The sequence below is a fragment of the Pezoporus wallicus genome, unplaced genomic scaffold, assembly GCF_028554395.1.
Source record: "Pezoporus wallicus isolate ANWC-B61680 ecotype Strahan unplaced genomic scaffold, APGP_CSIRO_Pwel_v1 contig_2384, whole genome shotgun sequence".
Lineage (NCBI taxonomy): Eukaryota > Metazoa > Chordata > Aves > Psittaciformes > Psittacidae > Pezoporus > Pezoporus wallicus.
In genome coordinates, this window is record NW_026640488.1 from 2,317,622 (window position 1) to 2,342,399 (window position 24,778).

The 24,778-nt window shown below is 37.8% G+C and overlaps 1 protein-coding gene across 1 annotated transcript; it reads right to left on the bottom strand.

Moving 5' to 3' along the window:
* Positions 1 to 4,566: 4,566 nt before the first annotated feature.
* MAP9 (microtubule associated protein 9) lies at positions 4,567 to 21,918 on the bottom strand. The gene is made up of 12 exons (XM_057419161.1): positions 21,760 to 21,918; positions 19,635 to 20,060; positions 17,285 to 17,502; positions 16,793 to 16,904; positions 14,533 to 14,783; positions 13,789 to 13,847; positions 13,099 to 13,264; positions 11,828 to 11,917; positions 10,966 to 11,127; positions 10,374 to 10,519; positions 8,956 to 9,088; positions 4,567 to 4,777 (listed from the first exon to the last, which is right to left on the bottom strand). The coding sequence occupies exons 3-12, from the start codon at positions 17,438 to 17,440 to the stop codon at positions 4,667 to 4,669; spliced, it is 1,386 nt and encodes a 461-aa protein (XP_057275144.1). The 5' UTR covers positions 17,441 to 17,502; positions 19,635 to 20,060; positions 21,760 to 21,918; the 3' UTR covers positions 4,567 to 4,666.
* Positions 21,919 to 24,778: the final 2,860 nt, after the last annotated feature.

Here is a 24,778-nt window from a genome sequence, read left to right on the forward strand (position 1 = left end):
ACACAGATGGTGGAGAGTACTTGCGACCCAGGAGCAATATAGAAGCATTACTTGAGTGAACATGGAAGGATTTAACAAAGCCAAGGTTTGGAAGGAGTTAAAGCTCATACAGGATTTGAAATGCAACAAGAGGGGCTTCTCTAAGTACCCTGACAGTGGAAAAAAATGTCATGCTGCTCAGGGGTTAGGTGACTTAGTGGTAGGGTGTTTCAGACAGAGCTGGAGAAGTAGGCTGATGGGGACCTTTAAGCTCTATCAAGGCAAAGTAAGTCCTACATCGAGGGCCAAATAACCCCATGCAACAATACAGGCTCAGCCCCAACAGGATAGCAAGCAGCTTTGCAGGAAAGGACCTAAGGGTACCAGAGGACAAGAAGTGGAACATGTCAGCCATGGGCTCTTACAGCAATGAATGCCAACGACACTGTGGGCTGTAACAGCAAGTGCATCCAGCAGGCTGATGAAAGCAACTGATACCCTCTGTTTGGCATGTGTAAGACTGCATCTCGGTGAGAGGCTGCATCTGGAGCACCATGCTCAGTTTTGGGCTCCCCAGTGAAAGAAATATACAGACATACTGGAACAAGTCCAGCTCTTGACTTGCAAGGGTGCTATCAGTGTTTGCAATTCAAACTAGTACATCCTGTTAGTCAGATATAAGTAACTCCCTTCAACACACACATTAACTGAGTAAAACACCGCAGCCCATGACACAGACCAGGTAAGAGGATCTAATACTTTGAGGATATGGAATCTAAAATATATGATTGGGAAGAAAGTACAATTTTTCTTATCCATGAAGAGAGAACTGGAATAGGAAATGATTTATCAACCTGCCCCTTTAGTGCACCAGTGCAACAACTTAATGCCTGAATGAAATACTTCAGAAAAAAAAAAAAAGAGAGCTACTGATCAACTTTCAGGTTCTTACTTGAAAACCCCCATGTTCATTAAATGCTTGTTTGCATTGGTGTGGCAGCAAGCAAACGTGAGTGTCAGTGACCTGGAGGAGACAGCTGTAGTGCCAGAACTCCAACTTCAGTGAGATACAGTTCCCTTTCTACTTCTCATATTAGCAATGACAAAAGGATAGGTTCTGCTCAGGGACATTACCTAGCTCATTTCCATGCAACAAAGCTTTAAATAAAGATTTGTATCCTAGGATCTCATGAAAATATTGAGGACATTATACTAAAATATATTTTATTAAACACAAAATATTTTCCTTCTGCCATCAATAAACATATTAACAGGGTTTATACAAATACATTTAACATTTATATAAATTAATCTACATATGTTATTATTTCTTGGATCTACTTTTTCTACGACGTTTGCATCATGCTGTAACAGGTCCAAGTTTTTACAATGTAAAATTAGACAAAGTTCCCAAAATCTTATTATAGACATTAAACATGCAGTTGTATCAACAGTTTTTCCATGTCTACAGATCTTCAGCATCTTCTAATTTAAAAACTGTGAATTTATGTGAGTGCTGAGTATATCACTCCTCTGAAAGATGTCACCAACACATCTTCCCACTCCTGTCAAAAATCTTCCATCCAATCATGTAAAAGCTTAAAGCCAGTAAGGGTGCAGTATTCAGTTTAGGTGCAGGCATGTGACAAACCCTTTTCTAGCTCTGCCACTATCCCTACCCTACTTTTCATGTGCATCCCTCAATCAGAAGCCTGTCAGCATAGGGACCTCCCTTACTTGCTCTAGCTAGACAATGCAAAAAATGAACATGGAATTTGTTTCTCACAGCCTGACTGCATTGCCTCAGACTCTCATGATCTGATCATGATAGCTGTACAACAAACTCTGCTGTCTGCTACATCTTCCCATGATATTACAGCTACAATTTCCTAAAGTACAAACCCTGTGTTCAAGGCTCCAACTGCTAGAAGCCTAGAGGACCAATGATGCATATCTCTGCTCCAGCCTAAATGCCCGAATTTATTCAGTACTTTTCCATAAAATTTGGGTGGATCAATTTGGAGTTGGCAGTTCTGTGACATTCTGCCCATGCTGTAATTCTGCTACCTCTCCTGCTGGTACCTGTAATTTTTCCCTATTTCTGCTGCTGCCCACAGAAGCTGCTCTGGCTGGACGTCTTCTCAACTTCTTGAAAGTTTCTGTTGGCAGTAGATTCTTTCTCTTTGGATGCCAATACTGTCATTGTGATATCACTACTACTGGATGAAATGCCTGACCTACCATGATGTAACAGCCAGACCCAGACCCTGAGTTTATGAAAGCCCTGTATTAATTTCTCTGCAGTGTCTGTGCTACAGACTGGCCTAAGCCAGATAAAAATCTGCATTTGCTGGATCTCTGCAAAAAACCTGATGTGCAAGATCCCCTAAATGGGAACTTCTGTGGTAATGCAACACTGCAGTGCAAGATGACCAGCATGGGTATTACTGTGAAGAGAGCCTACAAGAAAAAAATACAAATGACCTAGGAAGACAGCCAAAGCTCCAGCCTCTTTCCTGCCCTCTCCCCTTCTTGACAAATGTCTTCCTCCTCCCATATGAAAAAAGATGAACTTATCATTGACCCATGTGAATGCTATCCTACCAAGAAATTAAGCATTAAAGTGATGACTCTTGGCACAGACCTGATTCTTAAGAAGATGATGGTCCACTGGAAGACTCAAGTGTGCATTACCTGCATACTGAATATAAACAAAGGATGGGGGTCACTATGGTCCCTAGCTTCTCTACAGACTCCTCAAAGGAACAAAAACTCTTCCAGCCACGATATTTCTGCATGTGCAGCCCAGTGGCAGAAAGTGAGAACAAATAAATAAAAGGCAGGTCCAGCTCAGTTTTGAGGAAGAAACAGAGCTGAAAGCAAGAAGTAGGACCAGCACAGACCTGCTCAAAAACCCCAATACACAACACGGCTACCATGAACAAGGTTTGTGAAAGACAGCCACAATATAAAATGCCAGGCAATATATTAAAACCTGAACCTGAATAAAAATACTTCATAATCTAGAAGCTGTATCAAATCTGCAACCCCTCCTCACAGTGAATCAAATCTGATTGTCAGATGATGTGGCTGTACCCAAATCCAGCACAACTACTAGTGAAACCTACCCATTGTTGTCAAGATTAGCAGATTCATCTTGAAACTGCTGATTTATAGATTATATGCAACAGGAATACTGTACAGTTTACAAGCCTTCCTCTATACTGGGTATAGATAAAACTAGGTTAATGATGGTAAGTACTCCGTTACCTACTAACAAATATATCTTATCTTTCAGCCTTTTAGCACCAGCTTCTTTCTGTCTTAAAACTTCACAAAAAGTCTGAATTAGGAATTCACAAAACTAAAGGTCATACTAAAATTAATGAACAGGCCCATATTAAAAAATGAGCCAGAACAGATATCCTTCTGATTTCACCTTTACATACATTCTAGCAATAAATTTCACCTGTTCAGCATTCTGGCAACAGAAACAGTTATAACAAAACCAAACACGTCTAAATCCTAAGTAGATCTCACTAAAACTTAGAAAAACATCAGGAAACTAAAGAAATTAATCTGGTTGTTGGTCCTGTGGTTTTCTGTTTCTGAAGAGATGCCCCAGGGTTACATGAAATGCAGAATTAATGACTATCTCTGTGATTTATGAACAGCACAGGCCTTGAGTGAAAAAGTCTACTTCTCAAATGTTCCTTTGACTTCCTGAGGAGGCTGTCAGTCTAAACAGCAGCAAGATTCTCATTTGAGAAAATACATTTATAATTTATAGACTAAGTTTTCTTCTTGGTTGGCAATGTTGGTTTTGTTTTGTTTGTTTGTTTGTGGTTTTTGTTTTGTTTTGCTCTTTTTTTAAGAATACACACTTGAGGAGCAAATCTGATCTGAAGTGATTATTAAAATTCAAACAGAAAATACAAATGTAAGTAACAGCTTGAGTTTAGACAGCAGGCAAACAAGAGATTTGAAGATCTCTAAAGACACATAGTCTTGCCTTTTTTTTTCAAAATAGTGAGGCAAATAGCCAAGAAAAAATAAAAAAAAAAAAGGAAGGAATTTTAATAATTTACTACAGCAACTAGCTCATTAGCAATCATGAAAATGTGCTTGGGAAGGATTTACTTGATCATGTATAAACACCCACAGAAGCCTTTAAATTAAGTTCCAAAAAAAAAAAAATATCAGTGTCTAAGGTCGCCACATGAGAGTACCACTGTTTTGCCCTTGCAGTTCTCATGTAAGGTTTTGCATGAACTGCAAAACATGCCTCTGAAACTGCTGTTTCCTGCAGGAAGCAGGAAATCTATGGAAGATCTGAATTGGCAGGGGGTTTGGAATTAGGTGATCTTAAGTTCCTTTCCAAGCCAACCTTTACTATCCTATGATTCTATGGTATTAACAGCTACAGTCTTAGTCCCGGATCATTTTACATTATATGCATTCCATATTGTAGCATCACATGGCTGACTGGATTTGTCCCCATGAAATCCTGTTTCTGCTTGACGCAGTTTTAATTTATATTTCACAATGTAACAATCTAAAAAGAAAGGATGCAACATCTATAACGGATTCAGTGAAAATCAGCTCTTATTGAAATAATGACTACCATTGTCAGAACATTGTGGATCATCTTTTCTCATAGAAGTCAATAGACAGCTCAGTAATTCTTTTAATATGTGACTTTGCCAGGTGGATTCCAGTGAGAAGGCACTCCGTACCCACAAAGAGCCTGCAACTTCTTTTGCTTCTTCTCAAGCTGCTCTCTCATCTCTACCTTTTCCTGAGAACAAAAAAAAAAAGTGTCAAAAAACCACAAACCAAACCCAAACAAAGTCCCCACCAAAAAAAGCCAACAGAAAAGTTACAATTATTGTTATACCTTTCTTGTGTGAAAAGAAAAGTTAACATGCAATGCAGATTTACCTTTTGGAGCTTAGTGCACCCCTTTCAGGGACTCAGTCACACATTGCAAAATGAAACACAAGAGGCTGCACATTCGATGTCATTTACAATTAAGGTTCCTGCCTCAAGGATGGGCTGACTTTGAGCACTCTCTAAGCAAAAAGCCCAACAGAAAGCCTAGTGGATTAGGTACTGTATTTGTCTTGTATATAATTAGTCTCAATCACCTATTTTTGCTAAAAGGATACCTAAATCACAATGCTAAATATGTTATTCACATGTAATGAGAACACTGATACATCTTTGTAACATTCTGTACTTATTAAATCACGCTTCCTATGTACTAGAGCAAATTGGGAATTAAAAAATTTAATTATAAACAAGTATCTATCTAACCTATAAACTGCAAGGTTGTGATGATATTTTCTATTGTTCCAGTGATGGGCAATTAGCATGCTGAAGGATTGGCAAGATACTTACAATATTCTTTTTGTGCCTGAATGACTAATGATTTTCAAAAGACATGTCATTCAAAAAATAAATAGCAATTATTTATATTATTTTTTAATTTTTATGTTGTTCTGTTCTATATAAAATAAGCATTGTTTTTATGCTTATTTTATATAGATGACTGCCATTTCATAATTGTGAGGACAGCAGCTAAGGGTGCATCTGCACTGGAGAGTTAGTTCTTCATGGGTGCAAGTGTTTTTTTGTATTGCACCTGCAGGTTTGTGCTGCATGCTTGAGCAGACCACTTAACTGACTTAAAGCAATTTCTCTCTTGGTGGAACCGAGGCTGACATTATGGACCAGAGCACAGTACCCCATTTGACATGCAGCTGGCTTTCTGGCACATGAACAGTGCATTCATTCCTAGGACTAAGAACTGGCATACGCATTATTGGTAGTAAAGATGTAATAAAGGCTTAAGATCATTAATTGTACCAAATCCAACCTTGGTCCCTTCCTCTTTTGCAGCCTATCAGCCAGTATTTTGAAGCATTCTAAAAGTTTCGCATTTACACATGTATGAAACTGTACTGCAGTGTAAGTCCTGCTCTTTCAAGATAGCAGTAAGACAAATGGCAGTCTTACATAACTCATGATCCTAGCCCTTATTCCCTTATTCTCTGCTTTCAACAGAGCTGTAGACTTATTCTCTGCCTTCAATACAAACAAAACTTTATGTTCTAGTCCTAGCTATAGTTGATATTTTCACAAGACACAACTGATAAAATCTTCCCTAAAATAATAAATGTTATTTGAACTAAAAGGAGAAGAAATGATAAAAGATTAAATCAATAACTATAGCTTGTCATACGCTACATCAACTTTATTGTACAGCTTGATTTCTCTGTGGAAGTTTCCTACTCAATAGCCTAGTAAGATGAACACATTTTTCACTTACATAATTCTGGGAAGATCACATTCTTTAGCAGTACGACTACCATGTAATAACTGAATTTTAGATAGGACAGAAGACTTACAACGTTTAAAAAGAGTAACAATAACGGCCTTATTTCTAACATACTGCAATGCCAGGAGATTAAAATTCCAATATATATTTTCAGATAGATCTTATTAAATCATATGAAATGAATAACGCACGTCAGCTGTTTCTAACCCAGAAAAGCAACAAATCCGTAAGATTCACCTAGTACATCATTTCATGATGTTTTTAAGCAGCTTTAGAATGCCAAAAATAGGTGCTGAGCATGCTCAACCTCAAGGTAAAATTTCAAACTTCTAGGGCATTTAAACATACTACATTGATCTTCAAGAATTATTTGAAAGCAGCCTTACTTTTCATCAACTCATACTAGCTTAATGTTTGCCACATGGAATGGAGAACATATTACATCTAGGATACTCACTCTTCTCTACATAAAACAGGTATCAAGATTACTGTCTTAGGAATAATGGAAACTAAACTGATCTGTCATTATAAACTTCCCACATGTTCCTCTCCACGTTCTACTCCTCAGAACAGGAGTGGACTTTAGTATTATGCATTAAGTAAAAAACGATCATTTAACAAGCAAAATATCTAAATTAGCTTGGAGACTACTTGGTGAGCAGCAAGAGGCAAATACTATGAAATAAACAAATAAACCAGAAGCTTAAATTTCCTCCGCAGTACTAAAGTATCTCAGCTCAAGATTATCCTTTTTATGTTAGTATTTAACAAGTGTTAATAGCCTTTTTCAGGGCATTTATTTTCATGCTTAAAAAGTAATCTTCTCTATGCACTTATGTTATCAAACATTCACAAAATGACCTCTAAAAGTGTAAGTAACAAAATTTCCATTATCATAAAAGCAGAATGTTACTTATATTTTAGAAAAACTACAAGGAGATTTTTATGTCAGTTTTACCCATGCATTATAGTCAACACCTGGTTCAGGAAAGCTGAGGATGAATTTACACATGTATTTCTGTTACTTGTTAATGAAAACATAGTAGAATACTTCCCACCATATTACCCCTATTCTATTTCCCTTCAGACAAAATCCTCTTATTTGACGTAATGCACTTAAAAGGCTTCCACAATTCTGCCCTCTCAGATTTGATGCTTGTTTATCTACCTGTAGGCAGATATCATCCTAGTTCCCTTGATAATACATTGGGACTTCATGGCCATTTCTCTCCTGCAGTTCACTGAAGGTGTGTATTTTCTCTATTACTGTACAAAGTGAGATAATATTCTGGCCAAACACAATACAGACCTATTGTCTGATATGCTTTCTCAAATAAAAGTGTTTTAGCTGCAAAAGCTGGCACAGTTTCTGAAAGCAATAATGTGAAGACCAGGAATGAGACACATCAGTAAACACTTGCACATAGACACTGAAAATGAGACAATTTCAGATGTTCCTCTGCCAACCAATTCAGTACCTATCATATCCTCCAACACCTGCTTATTTTTTGAACTCTATGTCTTACGTAGGCACCTGTACATCCTCTAGTCATTCCTCCAACTAGTAAAACTTTTATTAATAATCTCATGGAAGTGATGACCTCATGAATTTATACACTATTTGGATAGGGGAGCATGTGCCAGGCAGCACATTACATTCCCCCCAAAAAGATAATTCTTTTACCTTCATACAGAGTCCAAGACTGCAAAGAAGTCAAATGCACAGTGAGAGGTAACTTCATGCTTTGGTACAACTACACTAATTCAGGATAGTCTGAGTAAGTGGAGCATACTGGGACAGAGCGTTAGCTACTGAAAGGATAGCAACTCCTTGGAAACCAGGAAGAAATAATCTAAGATGGGACATTAATTATTTGTCAAAACTGAGCTGGAAATCACTTGACAACGAAGACCAAACAAAACACATCTTTCCAATGATTACAGAAATCAGAGGTGTTGTGACAGGGAAACAGGTCGAAAAAGATCTTAAAGGACTTAAACCTAAGACTAAAAAGGTTTGAAAACAGAAGGGAAGACATGCAGGTTCTTGCTCTTTTATGTAACTGAATGTTAAGGACCTTAAACCAGCTGCGTTATTGTTAGGACTCGAGTACTAGGTTAGTTCTCTGCTTAAGAACTGTGATCAAAGTACACTGCTGCAGGAAAAATATAGCTGGGAGCACCAGAATCCCACCCTGTCTAGTAAATGGATATGCTCATTACAAGTGCCTTCATCAATTTTAAGGTATACAAGCCTCCACTTTAAATGCTTCTTTGAATATATATGCACACTGTTGCTGCTGGTGATGCTGCTTGGGTTTGCAGGGATGGCTGGCCGGCCCCTCAGAGATGGTTGCTCCTGACATGGAATGTCAAAAAATTAAGACTAATTGTAAAATGCAAAACACTATGACACGTAGGTAGGCAGAATATGTTTTCTTGCATGCTAAATATCAAGCCCACCATATTTTACCAATTTTGCCTCAGAAATTTGGGGAACTACCTATGTAATGCTGCCATCATCTGGCCTCACTCATAACAGCACGAAAAAAACATTAGCATAGCAATACTTCAGTGTTCACACTCATTAATTCATTAATCTTTCTAGTTTTGACAAAGTGAAAAGAAAAATATACCAGCCATTTTTCATATTCCTCCATAGCTTTTTTGTTTTTTTCTTCCTTCTTCGCCTGTTGAATTTCCTGCTTTCTTCTCTCTTGGATTTTTTCTGCTTTCTTCTGTTTTATATATTCTTCCTTTTTTTCATTCCTGTATAATGACAGGGAATAACAGGAGATCATCATGTAACAGAATAAATGATGCATCTGTGACTGATTAACTAAATTAAGTCAAAAGATATTTTACACATTTGATAAAAGATCAAGAATATATATTTACAATCTTCAAAGTCCATCTTTATGTATTACCAAGGTATATATGAACCTACTATTCTAGCATGCTATCAGCTTTTCTGTACTACTTTCACTCTTATTTGGTATCATATAAAAAAAAACAGACTTAAAACTTCAGTGAACAATAGTAAATTGCACATATTCTACGAAAACTCTTTGTCTTGTAGAACTAACAAAGAATTGCTCCAGCAAACACATCTCATTTGCTTCTGAATATATCTACATTCACACTTTTTATTCCACAGAACTCTTACATAAAGATTTACCTTCCTTCCTATGGCCTGGTAATGAAGCATGAGACTAATCAGATGACAAATTATAGAATCACAGAATCATAGAATGGTTTGGGTTAGAAGGGACCTCAGAGATCATGCAGTTCCATCCACCTGGCCTGGCCTTGAACACTGCCAGGGATGGGGCATCCACAACTTCTCTGGGAAACCTGTTACAGTGTCTTGCCCCCCTCATAATAAAGACTTTTTTCCTAATATCTAATCTGAATCTACCCTCTTTCAGTTTAAAACCATTCTCCCTTGTCCTATCACTTCAGCTTTCCTGTAGGCACACTTTAGGAATTAGAAGGCTGCTCTAAGGTCTCCCCAGAGCCTTCTCTACTCCAGGCTGGGCTGAACAAGACCAACTCTCTCAGCCTGTCTCCATAGGAAAGGTACTCCAGCCCTCTGATCATCTTTGTGGCCTCCTCTGGACTCCCCCGAGCAGGTCCGCTTCCCTCTTTTTCTTGGGTCCCCAGAGCTGGACACAGTACTCCACAGCTGGGGTCTCGCAAGAGCAGAGGGGCAGAATCACCTGAAACAGACCAGGACAGTGTTGACCGTCTGGGCCTTGAGCACGAACTGTCAGCTCATGCTGAGCTTCTCATAAACCACTCAATGAATATTACTTCTCAGTTGCAGTATCTCTGCTTAGTCAGTAGCCTTCTGGGGAGGAAAGCACTGAAGTTACTAAACTGAAAGAAGCTTGTTCTCATTGTTACACTTGTTCTCCATTGGGACTGAAGACTGTGATCCCAAGCATGTCACTGTCTCTCAACTAAAAGCACACCAAGCACTCACAGAAGACCTGTTGCATTTATAAACAAAGATGTGGAAACTATGATATTTCAAACCCCAGTGGAGTAGTACCATTTTTCAACTGCTGACTTGCTGTCTCTCTTCTTCTCTGCAACCAGCTCCTCTTCTTTCTTCTTCTTTCTTGATTCAGACTGTTTTTCCTTTCTGCTTTGTTCTCTTAAATATTCCATTTTTTTTTCTTTCCATTTTTCAAATGCCTGAAGAAAACTACAGATTCATTAGAAATCTTATCCCTCACCTTTTTGTCAGTACTTCATTTGTTTTTTCTGAATTATTATTTTTTTCTAATTTCTGCATATTCCAATTTTGGAATATTTGTTTGTAGCATTGCTCAGAAATGGGTATCACTGTATCTAAAAGAATAAATTATTTTTTCCCAGTTCATTGCCAGTGTATTCATATGGAGTTTATTTTATGTTCAATCAGTCAAACAGAAATATGGAAAAAAATGTCTGTTCGGGTGCAAAGGTTAACATTACATACTTCCAACAGAACAGAATCTAATATGAGCTTTCTTAAAATACTACTATGTTTGGATTTTAGAATCTAGGTTGTTTCTATCTCTTACTGGATTAGTCAAAATTATTCTCAACAATCTCCTGAACCATATCCGATACTCATTCATGTACATATTTCACATCACCTTCTGTGCTGCTTCACTTTTATCCTTATTCTGTTCTGCCGCTTCATTTTTCTTACGTTCCTCAAGCTTCTTTTTTTCCCTTAACTCCTTTGCTTCTCTCACTTTCTTCCTTTTCCATGCTTCAAAAGATGCAATTGCTTCCTCTCTTTTAACAGCTTCTTTCTAGAATGAAAATAAGTGTACATTTAAATGCAGTTAAATATAAAACTATAATTGAAATAGTATGCTTTAAACTCATTATCAAATGTAGGATGAGATAGAGTGATACAGAAATGGAAGATGATTTGCAGACAACATTCCAAGTAATACTCAGTATTAAATGTTAACTACACAGAGTGGTTTATTTCTATGCTCATTTTTAATTTAACTTAATCGAGACAAACTATTCCTGCAAAATATGTGTAAAAGAATATGAAATACATGTTAAATGCTTAGAAGTGAAACATCATAAATACTTAAAAGCCAAATCTAAGAATTTTGTATGGTACTAATCAAAATAGAGTCTTCCATAAATAATCATCTCTTGAGACAGGGAGCACATACATTTTCTAACATAGGACAAATTTAATGACAAATTGAAACTTAACGCCTCAAGGGTTGCACCTCCCAAGGTAAACAAACCTGAAAATTACAAAGCACACTTCTAACATACCTTATGAAAATGTGTAGGGAAGCATCAGTCACACACACTTTACAGAAACCATAAGTAGGACACACCATTTAGTGTTTTGACTCACCTCATGCTATTTAGAAAAAACAGGATGCCTTAGAATAGCAGTGATGTAATTAGGCATAAAGCACAGGTAAGCATACTTCAAAGAACTATAGTTTGTCAACTTCTTAAACAAGAATGTAAACAAACCTTTTCAATATTGTTCCTTAGATTTTCAGCTTTCTCCTTTTCAATCCTCTTTGATTCCTGTAGGAAGTGCTTTTTCATTTCCAACCAATTCTGTGAGAATCATTTAGAAGAGTTTTATACTTTTGAAATCTTTTAAAGCTATAACTAAAAAAGTTCTGTTAAAACAACCAAATGTTATTAGAGTAGCACCAATATAATGACCACCAAAATTACTCTAAATTCTTCCTACTTAAATAACTACTTAAATAACTACTTAAATAGCTACTTAAATAACTACTCCATTTGGAAGACCAAGCTGTGATCACATAAACATTGTGATCAAAAAAGTCTAAGGTTCTAAAACTACGGCTGTAAAATACAAAAAAGTTTAAGAATCTTTAAGAAAAAAACCTTTTAAAAAATCTTTTAAAAAACTACAAAAAAAGTAAGCATTAAAAAAAAAAGGAAGAATGGAATAAGGATTCTCATCACTTGGTATATTGAACATTGTTTACATTTATTGTCACTATAATTGTCTACCTATAATTAAGAGAATAAAATCCAACTGTGAAAAGAGACGCTTCAAGTATTCATAAAGTGTTATGAGCTATCAGACTTAAATTTTCAAGTTTTAACTAAATATTTGGTAGGCTGCTTAGAGATGCAAGTGTCCTAAATTAAGCCTATTTTACCTTTAAAAATAATGGAGACAATGTAAGTATGTATTTGAGGTTTGAAATTTTGTTCTAGAACAATAACCAGTATTCTAAACACATACAAATATGAACAGCATCTGTAAATAAAAGTAAATAAATCTCACACAGATTAGTAGCAAAAATCTGTTGGAACCCACAAACTAATCTTTATGAAATTCTACACGCAATCCACATAGATTAATCCTTCTGGTGAGAATACTAGACTAGACACTTTTCCTGAATGCCAACTTAATAGAACATAGCAGGAAAAGAAACTTGAAGCTACACACTTATCTATGTTTAGGAAGAAGCAGAAATGAAGAAAAATAATATATATGTCCAGAAATAGTCTGACATAATAAATTGTGAAACATGGTATGTCCCTCATAGCTAGCTTTTTAGTCCATATTTGACAACAAGGCATAGCCAACAGAATAAAAGGATTATTATACCTGTAAGCATATGCAAAGAATATACTGAGAAATACTGATCTCCAGGAAATAGGAGGTGTCAACTCCTATAACAGGGCCTTTATATGCATAGTTTTGTTTGTTGGTTGTTTTGTTCATTTCTTATTTGTTTGGTTTTATGATCTACCTGAAAAACAGCTGCTCGTAAACTATCTGCTTTGTTAAATTCTGTACTGTTCTTCTGCACATGTTTATCCTCCAACACCTTTAATGATCCCATATACTGAGATGAAACAGGTGTAGCTGATGGAACAGCTTTCACTTTTTTCTTCAAGTGTGCAGAACACAGAGACCTATAAAAATATCAAGACACACATATTATCGACTTTTCCATTTACTGTAGTTGATACCAAGGTGTCTTCCTTTTATCTCAGTGTGTATTAAAAGTTACTGTGATTGTCTCTACATGCACTTGGCTGGGCATAGGGGAAAGAGGAAGAAGCCCATTTTCTCCTGAGGGCTTTATTATTCCCAAAACAAGCCACTACTCAACATATCCAGCCAAAGAAAGTTTAAAAATCCCTTGCTCATTTACCTACAAACCAGCTTAAAACCTGTAAAGACATCACGAACTAGATACACTGGTGGAGCTAGTACACCGCACTCATTACAGACACTGGCAAAAGACTTGGAATCTGATCTGGTACAACCTTGACCAAGGGTTAGAATAGCAGGCTACATCCACTAAACTTTTTACCTGTTTAGTTGTCAGCAGTGAAGACAATGCTGACAGAAAACAAGAATGAAGAAGCATTGTCAGGGCAGTTACATGCACCTCACACTCTGTGGAGTCTGATACATAGCACCTTTCCCTTACCTGTCAGATAAAGAAGCTTTCCTGACTTGTAGAACACTCTCTTTTGTTTCACTTAGTTTCTAAGAAACACAGAGGAAAAGTAAAATTATAGTTATGTAACAGAACCAGACCAGGATTAAACAGATTTCTACAATCTAACAATGCTGGGAGGGAATTAGACTCAATGATCCCTATGCGTCCCTTCCAACTCAAAACATTCTGTGATCATATGATGTTAGAAGAATAGGCAAGAAAACCACTTTAATATAGAAAGGGTACAGTACAGGGTAAGAAATTTAAAAAAAAAAAAAAGAAGTTTCCCTGTTATTATATCAACACTTTTAACCATTTTTAATACTTAACTTTAACAGTTAAGTATATCTACATATTTTCTTTCCTATGATAAAGTGCTTTGCATCTTATCCATTATTCAAGTCACGCCATGGATTCCATTCTCTGCCAACATACACTGCCCATTTCAATTCTTCTAACCTGACAACAGCGATTTGATGTTTTCATTTGGATAAGGTTATTTCTTAAGATTGGCAAACACATTTATTTGATTTAAATTATTTGTGTAAAAGGTATTTCCTACATCTTCCTTAAAACTACACAGAATTTCTCAGAGCCTCCATTCTAGAAGCCAGAGATAAATTATCAGCTTTACAGAGGTCTGCACATTTAAGGTACCAACAGTAACTTTACTTTTCACTGTGCTTCTAGGACATTGTTCTAAACAATGGTAAAAATGCATATGAATAATACCTTGATACAGTCCTCTGAAGTGTTCTTTGCCTCCCCATGCTCAGATTGATCATTTACCGATACCTTCTGTATTGTATCAGTTACTACTTGCCCCTCCATTGTTTTCACCTTTTCATCTGAACTATCTTCTGCTGACTTCTCTAATTTCTTTGTTTCCTCATTTACTGTGTTCATCATTGCTTTTGTCACAGCAGAGGATTTTCTATTATTGTTCTTCAGTTTCAAGTCACTGGCGTTGATCTGATCTTGATCTAACAGGAAAAAAATATTGAAAAGACACATTAACAAGAATTTCATTGTTTCCAAGTATTGTTATTTCTGCACTAAAACCATCACTTTCTGAAACTTATTACAAAATTTGATATAATTTTTTTTTCTGTATACTTCTTTCTAAGAACTATATGGACTGTTAAGAAGAGTATTCATTTGTATTGTATATACATGTAAGACTGGAGTAGCGACTGAAGTTTTAACAAACATTCTGGAACGTGGGAGCACGTCAAAGGCAAAACTTCCCATCTGCCTTACCACCCAAACACGGTTCTAATGGAAAAAACAAAAGCAAGAGCCATTGCAACCACAGCAAGAGTTCTTCTGACATCTAGCAAACTACTAATGAAGTTTCTACAACAACTTGGGTCACAAAAACTGCTTTCATTGTGTGGTGTTTTTCAGGGGTACAGGACACACAGGGAAACAATGGAAAGATCCTGTGGTGGGGATTTAAACATCACCTCAAATTAAATGTATGCCTAAATGGTGAACTTGTCATTTATGAAACACTTTATTAATAATACTTAAACCCTCCTTTTTATCAGATCTGTACCAATGCAAAGATTTAAATTTGCAAAACAATTCAGACACAAACCAGAAAAGGCCATGGTAAACTCCAAATTACAGTCTTCTACAATCTTTAGATGGAATTCTCAAAAGAAATACGAATTGTGGATTGAGAGATTAACTCCAAGTTACCTGAAGAAAGGAGTATCAGTGCTGACAATCTAAAAAAATTAACCTAGATTTACAATGATGAGGGTAAGTTCTAGGTGACAAGGAGGATTCTGAATTTATATGAATCATTTTCTATTATGTGTTGATATGTAAACTTTCATTTACTTTACACTTACTAGATAGTAAAACTCTATGTAAACTGTTGGCATCAGAAACTGTACAACTCCAATTAAGCCGCAGCATGTAGCACACACGGCACTGGTGACAGCAGATTTACTATGAGCACTATATAGGATAAACTTCACACACAAGTCAGTTTGGCTTTGTTTGCAAAATGGATACAAAATACCAACCTTCCCTTAGCTGAGAAATGCCACATGAAACTTGCATGTATTATTATTGTAGTTACTTTCTTGACAGTTCAAGCTATATAAGTTTGATCAGTCTTCTGGGAATTCTTACACCTGCACACTTCAGCATCACACTTAAGCAATTTTTTCCAATCCCTTTTCCTCTGCCTTTGTTAAAGTCTCTGTATCGTTGTTTCTATGTCCTCCTTTGTCCTGACACCACCACCTTTATTATTCTCTTTCTCTTATGCTGTCCCTGCATGTGGAGAATCTACCCATTCCAGTACAGTGATGGGTAAAAAGGTTTCTAAAAGCCCATTCCAGTGGTTTTCAACCTGTGACCACATATTTTTTGTAACCAGTCTGAAAAAAAGGGGGCTAAGAAAGGTAAAGTCAATGGATACTGTTGAGAAGCCTACAGATCTGGTATTTCTTAAAGGGTCTGCACACCCCTAAGAACTGTTAGTGATTCACAAATCAAAAGAAAAAAAAAAAAAAAGGGCAAAAAATCCCACAACTCAGTTTATATTAAACTTTTTGGGAAAAGTGAAAGAAGAAATGAAAGGTCTACCCTAGTCACGTTGACTGCAAGAGGAAATCAAATGACTTAAGCCTCAAAGATGCTTATAATCAATGATGCATACCCTTGACATAAGTCAAAGTACAAAATCTAAATTCTCCAACTTTAATCTCTTCTTTCTATTCCTGGGATGCCTCTAAGACCAAATCTCTCAGTACCTGGCATGATACTGTATTTGAACATATCTGCAAGGAGGCTAGGCCAGGCCGTTCTCAAAATCAGAAAAGAAGAAGACACAAGGGCATGAGAAAGATACTGCAAGGGAATAGAACGGAAATTAAGAATGCTGCTGATTTTAAGATTGCTTGTATTGTACCATTAGATATTACTAAGGTATAAATGGTTAACAAATATCTCGTTGTACGTATCTAGGCTCTACCTTTTACAGGTGGTGCTTCTCCACACATCAGGAAATCGGAGTCTCCAAATCTTTCATTTGGGGAAGTAAAATTAATGGAATATGATGGTAAAATACTCTCTAGGCATGGACCCTGAGATCAGAAAGTGACAGACATATAAGTGAGCAAATCATAGCACATCAGTATAATTTAACTTGACTTTATAATACTTTGACAGAATGCGTGTCAGAACTCTCTAGGAGAAGTATAAATCTTATTTTATATTTGTAGAAATACATGCACAATCAGCACATATGGCTGCAAACCATCACAAAATCCTGTTTCTAGTTAGAAATAAAAACAGTGATATTCTTTTATCTGGCCCTCAAAAGAATGCTACTGGCAAAGACATTTTTTCCCACTCCTTTTTTTTTTGTTCTATTTTTCTCCCTGAAAGTTTTGTCAGCTAAATGAAACTTAGTTTCTCAAGTTTTCAATGCAGATGGCAAATATTAACACATATACTCTCTTACTTCAGCACCAGGGATTTTAGCAAGCAGTTTTTTCTTGGATGTGGCTTGGGCATTCTTAGCAGTTAGGGATGACGATGCCGAAAATGAAGAAAATTCTTTTCTAGAAGTTATTTTTCCTTCTGTCCTATTTTCCACAGGACTACTTTTTCTCAACATACTTCGTCGTTGAGGTGATGGTCTAGAACAGGTATCTAATGAAGGAATGCTGACATCCTCAGCTGAAAATAAACATTACAGTTTCAGTTATGTCTAGTTAAAGACATTTTAGTCTGGAACACTACTATGTCAAGACAGATTCAACTATTTTCAGTTAAATGAGCTATTTAAATAATAGCACAGCTTTCTTAACACAGTGAGGCCATATACAAACATCTATATAAAGAGTTACAGCCACTTTTTCACAAAGTTTAATGAAAGTTTTACAGCTTCTAATATAATCTCTACATAGACAATCTATGAACTTATTTTTTCCATTTATCATTATCTCTGTACATATTGAAACTACACTTAAGGGCTTATCTGCAATTAAGAGAGAGAGAGACAGAGTTTTCATAAATCTAGAAGAGAGCATATTTAATACAGTTCTGTTGTAAGAAACCCTTTCTGCAATTCTGCTTCTCCAGTTATCTACTAGTGAAGGTACAAAGGGAAGACTGCTTCACTTGCTCCGCATGGTGCAGAACAGAGCAACCTAGGTAGGAGGAGACATCATTAAGAAGTGCAGTTGAAGAGGAGGGCTTGCGTTGGGTTTCTAGCTTCTTCAATGACATCTCTGCTCCCTGCCTAAGGCTGTCGGCCACTGGGCAGCAGAACCACCATGCAAACATTTCTCACAGATTTCTGTCCTCTGGCTTCTCACCTTCCTCCTGCTTAGCAATGCTACCTTTTTCACGTTTTCTTCCCCCTGGCCCACTACCAACAAAATCAGGCCATATAACCTTTCTACCTGCCTTTTTCTTTATGCATGCTGATCCACATAGAAACACTTATCTAGTTCCACGCATTGACACATAAGCATTTCTTACTAAGTCCCTAGTTCATGCAATTCTATCACAGGAAATGAGAGAATCATCAGACCCATCCAGCAGTCATCTGAGTAATGTCTATGTAATTAGTGTAAAGTTAAGAGAGCTAAGAAGTCACAATGTTCCTGCAAGTGCACCAACAGTTTTTCCATACAGTAAATCACAAGAAAAATCAAAGCAGCAGAAAAAGCTGATTAATCTCTGGATAATCACCTCCTCTGTTGGACTGAGATCAATTTATCTAATACAAGAAAATTTGCAACGGTTGACTACTGATGATAATATGCTAGTACCACTGTACTACTTAAGATCCACATGAAGAAAAGGATTACGTCTTCTGCCAGTCTAAAACTACACAAGCATACCGGTAAGGAAAGCCATCTGCCTAGCTGCACAGTCACATATCCAGCCCTTTGGTGCCATCATGTGGAATGAAAAAAAGGAGCTGACATCACTAATCATGCTCTATCAATTTCAAAGTTGTAATCTTCCATCACAGGTAATGACAGTCATAAATTTTTCTCAACATCAAACAGAATGAATTTTTCTCATGTTAGGAAGTAGATAAAAAATATGAAGTCCTTTGATATTTGAAATTTGTAAAAGTATATAAAGTCAGTTATCAGAAAGTTTCTCTTTTCATATTAAAAATTAATTAGCTATTCCTATAATGAAACACTAAAGTTCAGGTTTTTAATATATTTGACTATATTAAAAGTGGCTCAGTAACTTCAAAATAAAAGAACATTTGAAGTTTTAATTTTGTGACGACGAGAAGTCTATCATTCAAAAATGTTTTGGTTGCAGCTCATTTTCTGGATTCCGTTACATTATAGCACTGTGATGTCTCAGCATCACAATTTCAACATTGTATTTGTGAACACTGCAGTCCAACTTCACTGGCCCTAGAGAAGGGATGCCTGTTTAAGGACCTTTCCATTAAAGGGTACATATATGCTGTGGATACTGTGTGAATCTGTGCTATGCACACACAGAGATGGCAACTCTGTAGCCCTCCCACACCTTCCATGGACATAGGCTGATGAAGAGCTGGACCCAAAGTAGCACCCAAAACAACTGTTTTTCATCTCCTGAAAGGAAAAGGAAATAAGAACCTCCTGCTATTTGGCCCACGTTGGGTTCAGTTTAGCCTCTGGAAGCTGGAGGATAGCAAAACATGTATTTTTAGAAGAATATTGAATAAATTTCCTGCAAGCCAAAGCAGCTGATACTTAACACAGAAAATAAGCCAAGTTATAACACTTTAAAATATTGTAATATGGCTAAGCAAATAAGAGCAACAACATTCAAATGTTTCTATTCACCTGATGCTGAGGCATTTCTTGGTTTGTGCACCCGTGGCTTTGGTATTGGTATTTTTCTCTCCTGATTTCTTTTCTTTTGCAGTTTATGAATAGGCAAGTCATTGCAGTGGTCACTTTCATTATTATCACGCCGTACTTCTTCAGCAGCTGAACACTCTTTATTATTTTTTCCGTCATCACTCCCATTTTGAATCTTCAAACCTTCTTCACCATCTTTTCTGTCATCCTGTATGTTTTCACTTTCTAAAAGTGTTATTTGCTGAAGCTTCTTTCCATGAAAGGATAAAGAGAAGTCATCAACAGCTTCATTTTCCAAATCTGCTGCCTTTTGTGAAGCATCATCATCTGAGAGAGGACTCTCAACAGCAACTGATTTCTTAGTGCTTTCATCACTTGAATAACTTTCATTAAGTTCTTCCCCAACACCTGAAAATAACACATTATCAACTTCCACTTGAGACAAGTGTAAAAAATGGGACACAAACTGTATCTTCTATAACTGAAAAATATTTTTCATATAATATTCTCCTGACTTAAGTCTCTGAGCATTTCTCTTTCTCTACCTGTGACCTCTGCAAAGCCACCAAGCTAGATACTTATTCTACTTCCTTTCCTGTCATCTATTTCCGTGGACCCAATCCAAATAAAATACTTGAAATATTCACTGGTTAATTCTTATCTGTTATGCAGTTCAAATCCTTTCTAAAAAACTAGGTCTCCAGTGCCATAAGTGGAAGCAAGTCAGCAACCACAAAACTAGGCATGTTTGGTTACCAGAATCCAACCTCCATTCAATCCACTTCTACTGAAAGAATAACAATTCTTTCTAATAGAAAGAATTCTATTCTCTTCACTTCTGTCCCATCTGAAATCTACCAGAAGATACTCAAAGGAGGTATTTGCTCTAATGCTAAGGTTCATGTGTTTAACAAAAATATTTTTATCTTTGTGCAGCCTGCTATTTTTAAGTGACAATTTCAGAGCTCAAATGCTTGAGGAAGACAACAAAAAGTGTCATGATAGCGTACCATAGTTAATGCAGGAGGAGCTTTTTTTCTAAATCTTGTTAGCAAAGGCAAATCAAAGCATCTCACAAACTTTTAAAAGATGTTTCAGATGTGAATGAAAAATGAGACACAAAGGAAGTCCTTTGAAAAAGCACAGGTTGAGACAGTTTGGCTTGTTCAGCCTGGGGAAGAGAAGGTTCCAGTGAAACCTTAGACCTTCTAATACCTAAAGAGGGCCTACAAGAAATCTAGAGAGGGACTTTTTACAAGGGCATGTAGCGATAGGACTAAGGGAAATGACTTTAAAATAAAAGAGGGCAGATTTAGATTAGATATTAGGAAGAAATTCTTTACTGTGCGGGTGATGAGGCACTGGAACAGATTGCCCAGAGAAGCTGTGGATGTCCCATCCCTGGAAGTGATCAAGGCCAGGTTGGATGGGGCTCTGAGCAACCTGGCCTAGTGGAAGGTGTCCCTGCCCATGGTAGCGGGTTTGGAACTATGTAATCTTTGAGGTTCCTTTCAATCCAAAGTATTCTATGACTCTGAAAAATACATTATGGTATTTAAGACTCATATTTCCCTTAATATGCTCCACCACATGAGGAGGAAGAAGAGATATTTGACCAATCTCCTTAGACTAAACATAAATATTATCAAATGTCAAATGCATCCTGTCCTAAGAAAAACAGCCAGATCCTGGCTAGTGTACACTGCCAGGCAAGCATACCAGCATGCTCTGCAGTGCGTCCTGCAGCCCTTATTTCCTGATTGTCCAGACTGGGAAAACAGTAAGACAACACAGCTTTCTCTCTGCCCATGTACATTTTCATTCACAGTGCTGCGTGCTACTGTCCCATCCAGGTGTAAACAGTATGGCTAGGAAGTAAAACTGGCCACCGCAACTGTGGGAAACAGCTTCTGTTCTAGGAGGTTGGCACCACCACTGATGCCACTAGGAGTTCTGCTCCTAACTTGGAAGAGAAGGACTAAATGATTTAGAAGTTGTTAGAACACAAAATCTTGTACAATGAAATCTACTGACTCACAAAGATTGTCTGTGATCTAGTAATTAGTTAAGAAAGGGAAGAACAACAAGGAAGAATATTTTGTCTTACCATTTAGCACATTATCTTTGTCACTCTCAAAGTCATCTGAGTACTCAGCTGCTTGCTCTCTTGCTGCATGTGCAGTAATTGCTTTTTGTAGCTCATCCTAAAATGGTTTCACAAATAACTCTTACATAAAAGGGAAAACTCACTTCTTTAAGATCAGCATCAATTCCTCCCTCCCACACACACATAAGACTAATCTATTTAACTGTAAGTTATTGTGAAGGGTAAGTAAAATACACTATTTTCAATCTATCATCATTCCCCAAACTTTCCTTTGTTTTATATATATATGTGTGTGTGTGTGTGTGTGTGTGTACAAAATCCATGTATTAAATTTGCATTTCTTTGCCATAAGAAACATATCTTGCATATCCCTTTTCCATTTTTGGCAATAATTATGTATCACCATTTGACACTTCTTCCCTTTTCATTGGTTTTGCTAGGCAAGAGCAGCACAACAAAAATGCCTGCACAGCCACCAGTGACAGGGAGGGTGATCAGGGACCTCTTTGTTCAGTGTTGCAGGACAAGAACCCGAAGCAGGTGGCAGCTCGGAAACAATGGAAGAACCACTGGTATTCTGGACTCCTTGCTGTAGGACATCGTGGACACAGCACATATATATGGGTTATCAACGCAACTAGCCTTACTTGCAGCTTAAAAATACACTAAGAAAGGAATCTGAGCTGATTCAAGACTGAGTCACACACCACTGAAGGCCTTAGGACAGGTTTCTTGACATGCCTCTTACGCTGTTCCTGAGGCACCTGCTGTCAGCTGCTGCTGGTCCTTTAGCCAGACATGTTTGCAGGACCATGAAGAACTGGGAAGTCAAGCTGTCCACATCCTGTAGCTACTGGCTCCTGGGTCATGCACAGGGGGCAGCTTTTGGTGTCTGCACACAAGGACACCGGCTGCCCAGTTTTCATTTTGATTTGCTAAACCTGCTTTTCTCTGCGTGTTGTCTTTAACAGCGAATGGCTGTATTCGCAGTCGCAGAAACCCCCTGGCAGCCAATCGCCACCGCCGCCGCTTCCCGGCCCCACCGGCCGCGCTCCCCGCCAGCGGCCTGCCACCGCCCCCGGCCCCCCCCCCGCTCACCTGCACCGCGCCTCGGCCCGACGACCGCCGACCGCTTCCTGCCCTAGACATGGCGGCGTCCCCGCCGGCCGGCCGGCCCTACGAGAGGCACTGCCCCCGGCGGCACTGCCTGTCGCCTAGCAACGGCGCCGAGCGACCGAACAAAGGGCGGGCCAGCGGCGGCCCGGGACCGGCGGGCGGAACGCTCCGCCTTCGCGCCGGGGCTGCAGGTGGGGTGGCACCCGCGGTGCTGTAACTGCGAGGTTTAGATCGCTGAGCGGCGGTCCAGGCCTTCGGGACCTCTGTTCTCTGTGGCCGCCGGCGCAGACGTTAAGGACAGCGGAGGACAGACATGTCTGTGCATCAGAACTGAGGCCTTCTGCCACCACTGGGCAACTTTCTTACCTGGGCCCAAGTCACCTCACCCGTGCTTTGAGCAAACCAGCTGTGGTCCACAGGGTTTATTATTTCTGCCCATACCCTACATACAGCACACATACCTGCTCCCACAAGGTACAGACATACCTGTGTGCCACCACAGGCATATTGTTGTGGCAGAAGACGCTCTTCCAATTGGGTTAACTGTCCAAAATGTCCTCCTTTGGATTTAAATCTTAGATTAAAATTTTAAATTTTAGAGATTAAGGAGTGACAATGTAATTCACCTGGTGCTTGTACCTCCTAATACTCCAGTTTGTATTTCCCCCAGTGGTGGTTGGCAACACACGTGTGGAGCTCACTAGCCTCTGGCTGGCCAGACACTTCACCAAGCAGCACGTGTCCTTGGCTGTCCCCAAGCTTATCTGTCTTCATATGAGCAGTGATGGGGAGATCAAACTGCAGAATGATCTGGGAATATTGATCTCATTCATCAAAAGAAAACCGTTGACGTCAGGACTACATACAAATACACACTTCTTCCTCCAGTTTAAATGCTTCTGATTGCTCCTTTACTAAAATAAGACATGGTCCAGTTGTTTTAGTGCTAATAAAGGACTTCTAACATGCTTTCTGTACTGGTGTTATATTTGCATGTATTAATCTTCCTCCAAACACATTACATTTTCACATGTTGTGCAGAAGAAAATCTCTCTGACAGAAACATGGAGCAAATATGTAGGACAGAGCCTTAGGACTTGTTTGCCTCTTGTTTATTTATGTTGAGTTACATTGTAAAAACAGTGCAGTTATGCAAAGACCTCAACACATTTAGGGGGAAAGAGGACCCAAGTTCTAACAGGTAACATTGGATTTAAACTAACAACTGTGAATGATTAATTGATATTTATGTATCATCCATGAGTAGCTAGCTGCTTTGTTTACCTATATTTCTTTATGACCAACTAATGCTGATTTTTCATGGCATTTGTTGAGAGTTATGCTTGCTGCACAATTTTTTGTCCTCTATTCAGCCTTAATTTTGCATCTATGCTATTCCATCTTTGTGCAATTCCATCTCTGTGGAAATTGGGCATACTTGTTTAGAATTTAAAAAGTAAGAAAAAACAAATGTGTGTGTTCTCTGTAATAATGTAAGCGATTGCTAACATTAATATTGTTATTAATAATGTTAGCGATTGCTAACATATTAGCAATCCCTAACATTATTACAGGCTAAATTATGTCCATGCCACAAAAACATGAGGTGCACACTTTATTTAATTCCAGAAGGTGGCAGCAAAATATTTTAAAATTTTATAATCTGTTCATTTTTTTTTTGGTAAATATCCTTTATCCTAGCTTCTTTTTCATTACCACTGGTGTATATGGGAGACATTGTATTATTTTAGATCAGTTTTCCAGCCTTATATATACTATAGAGATGGAAGAAAATTTGGTTTCAATTTTCATGCTATTTATATGAATCATGCAATGGGACCTCGTGTCACCTGTATTGTTAAATATTCAATGCACTGAGTTGGTAGGATGTGAAGGAAACAAG

Excerpts from the sequence above, each read along its gene's own strand:
- MAP9 (XM_057419161.1), bottom strand. The coding sequence starts at position 17,440 with ATGTTGAGAAAAAGTAGTCCTGTGGAAAATAGGACAGAAGGAAAAATA. Across the intron at positions 16,905-17,284 it reads CTAAAATCCCTGGTGCTGAA|GGTCCATGCCTAGAGAGTAT; the intron begins GTAAGAGAGTAT and ends TTCTGATCTCAG. Across the intron at positions 13,848-14,532 it reads CTTCAGAGGACTGTATCAAG|AAACTAAGTGAAACAAAAGA; the intron begins GTATTATTCATA and ends TGTGTTTCTTAG.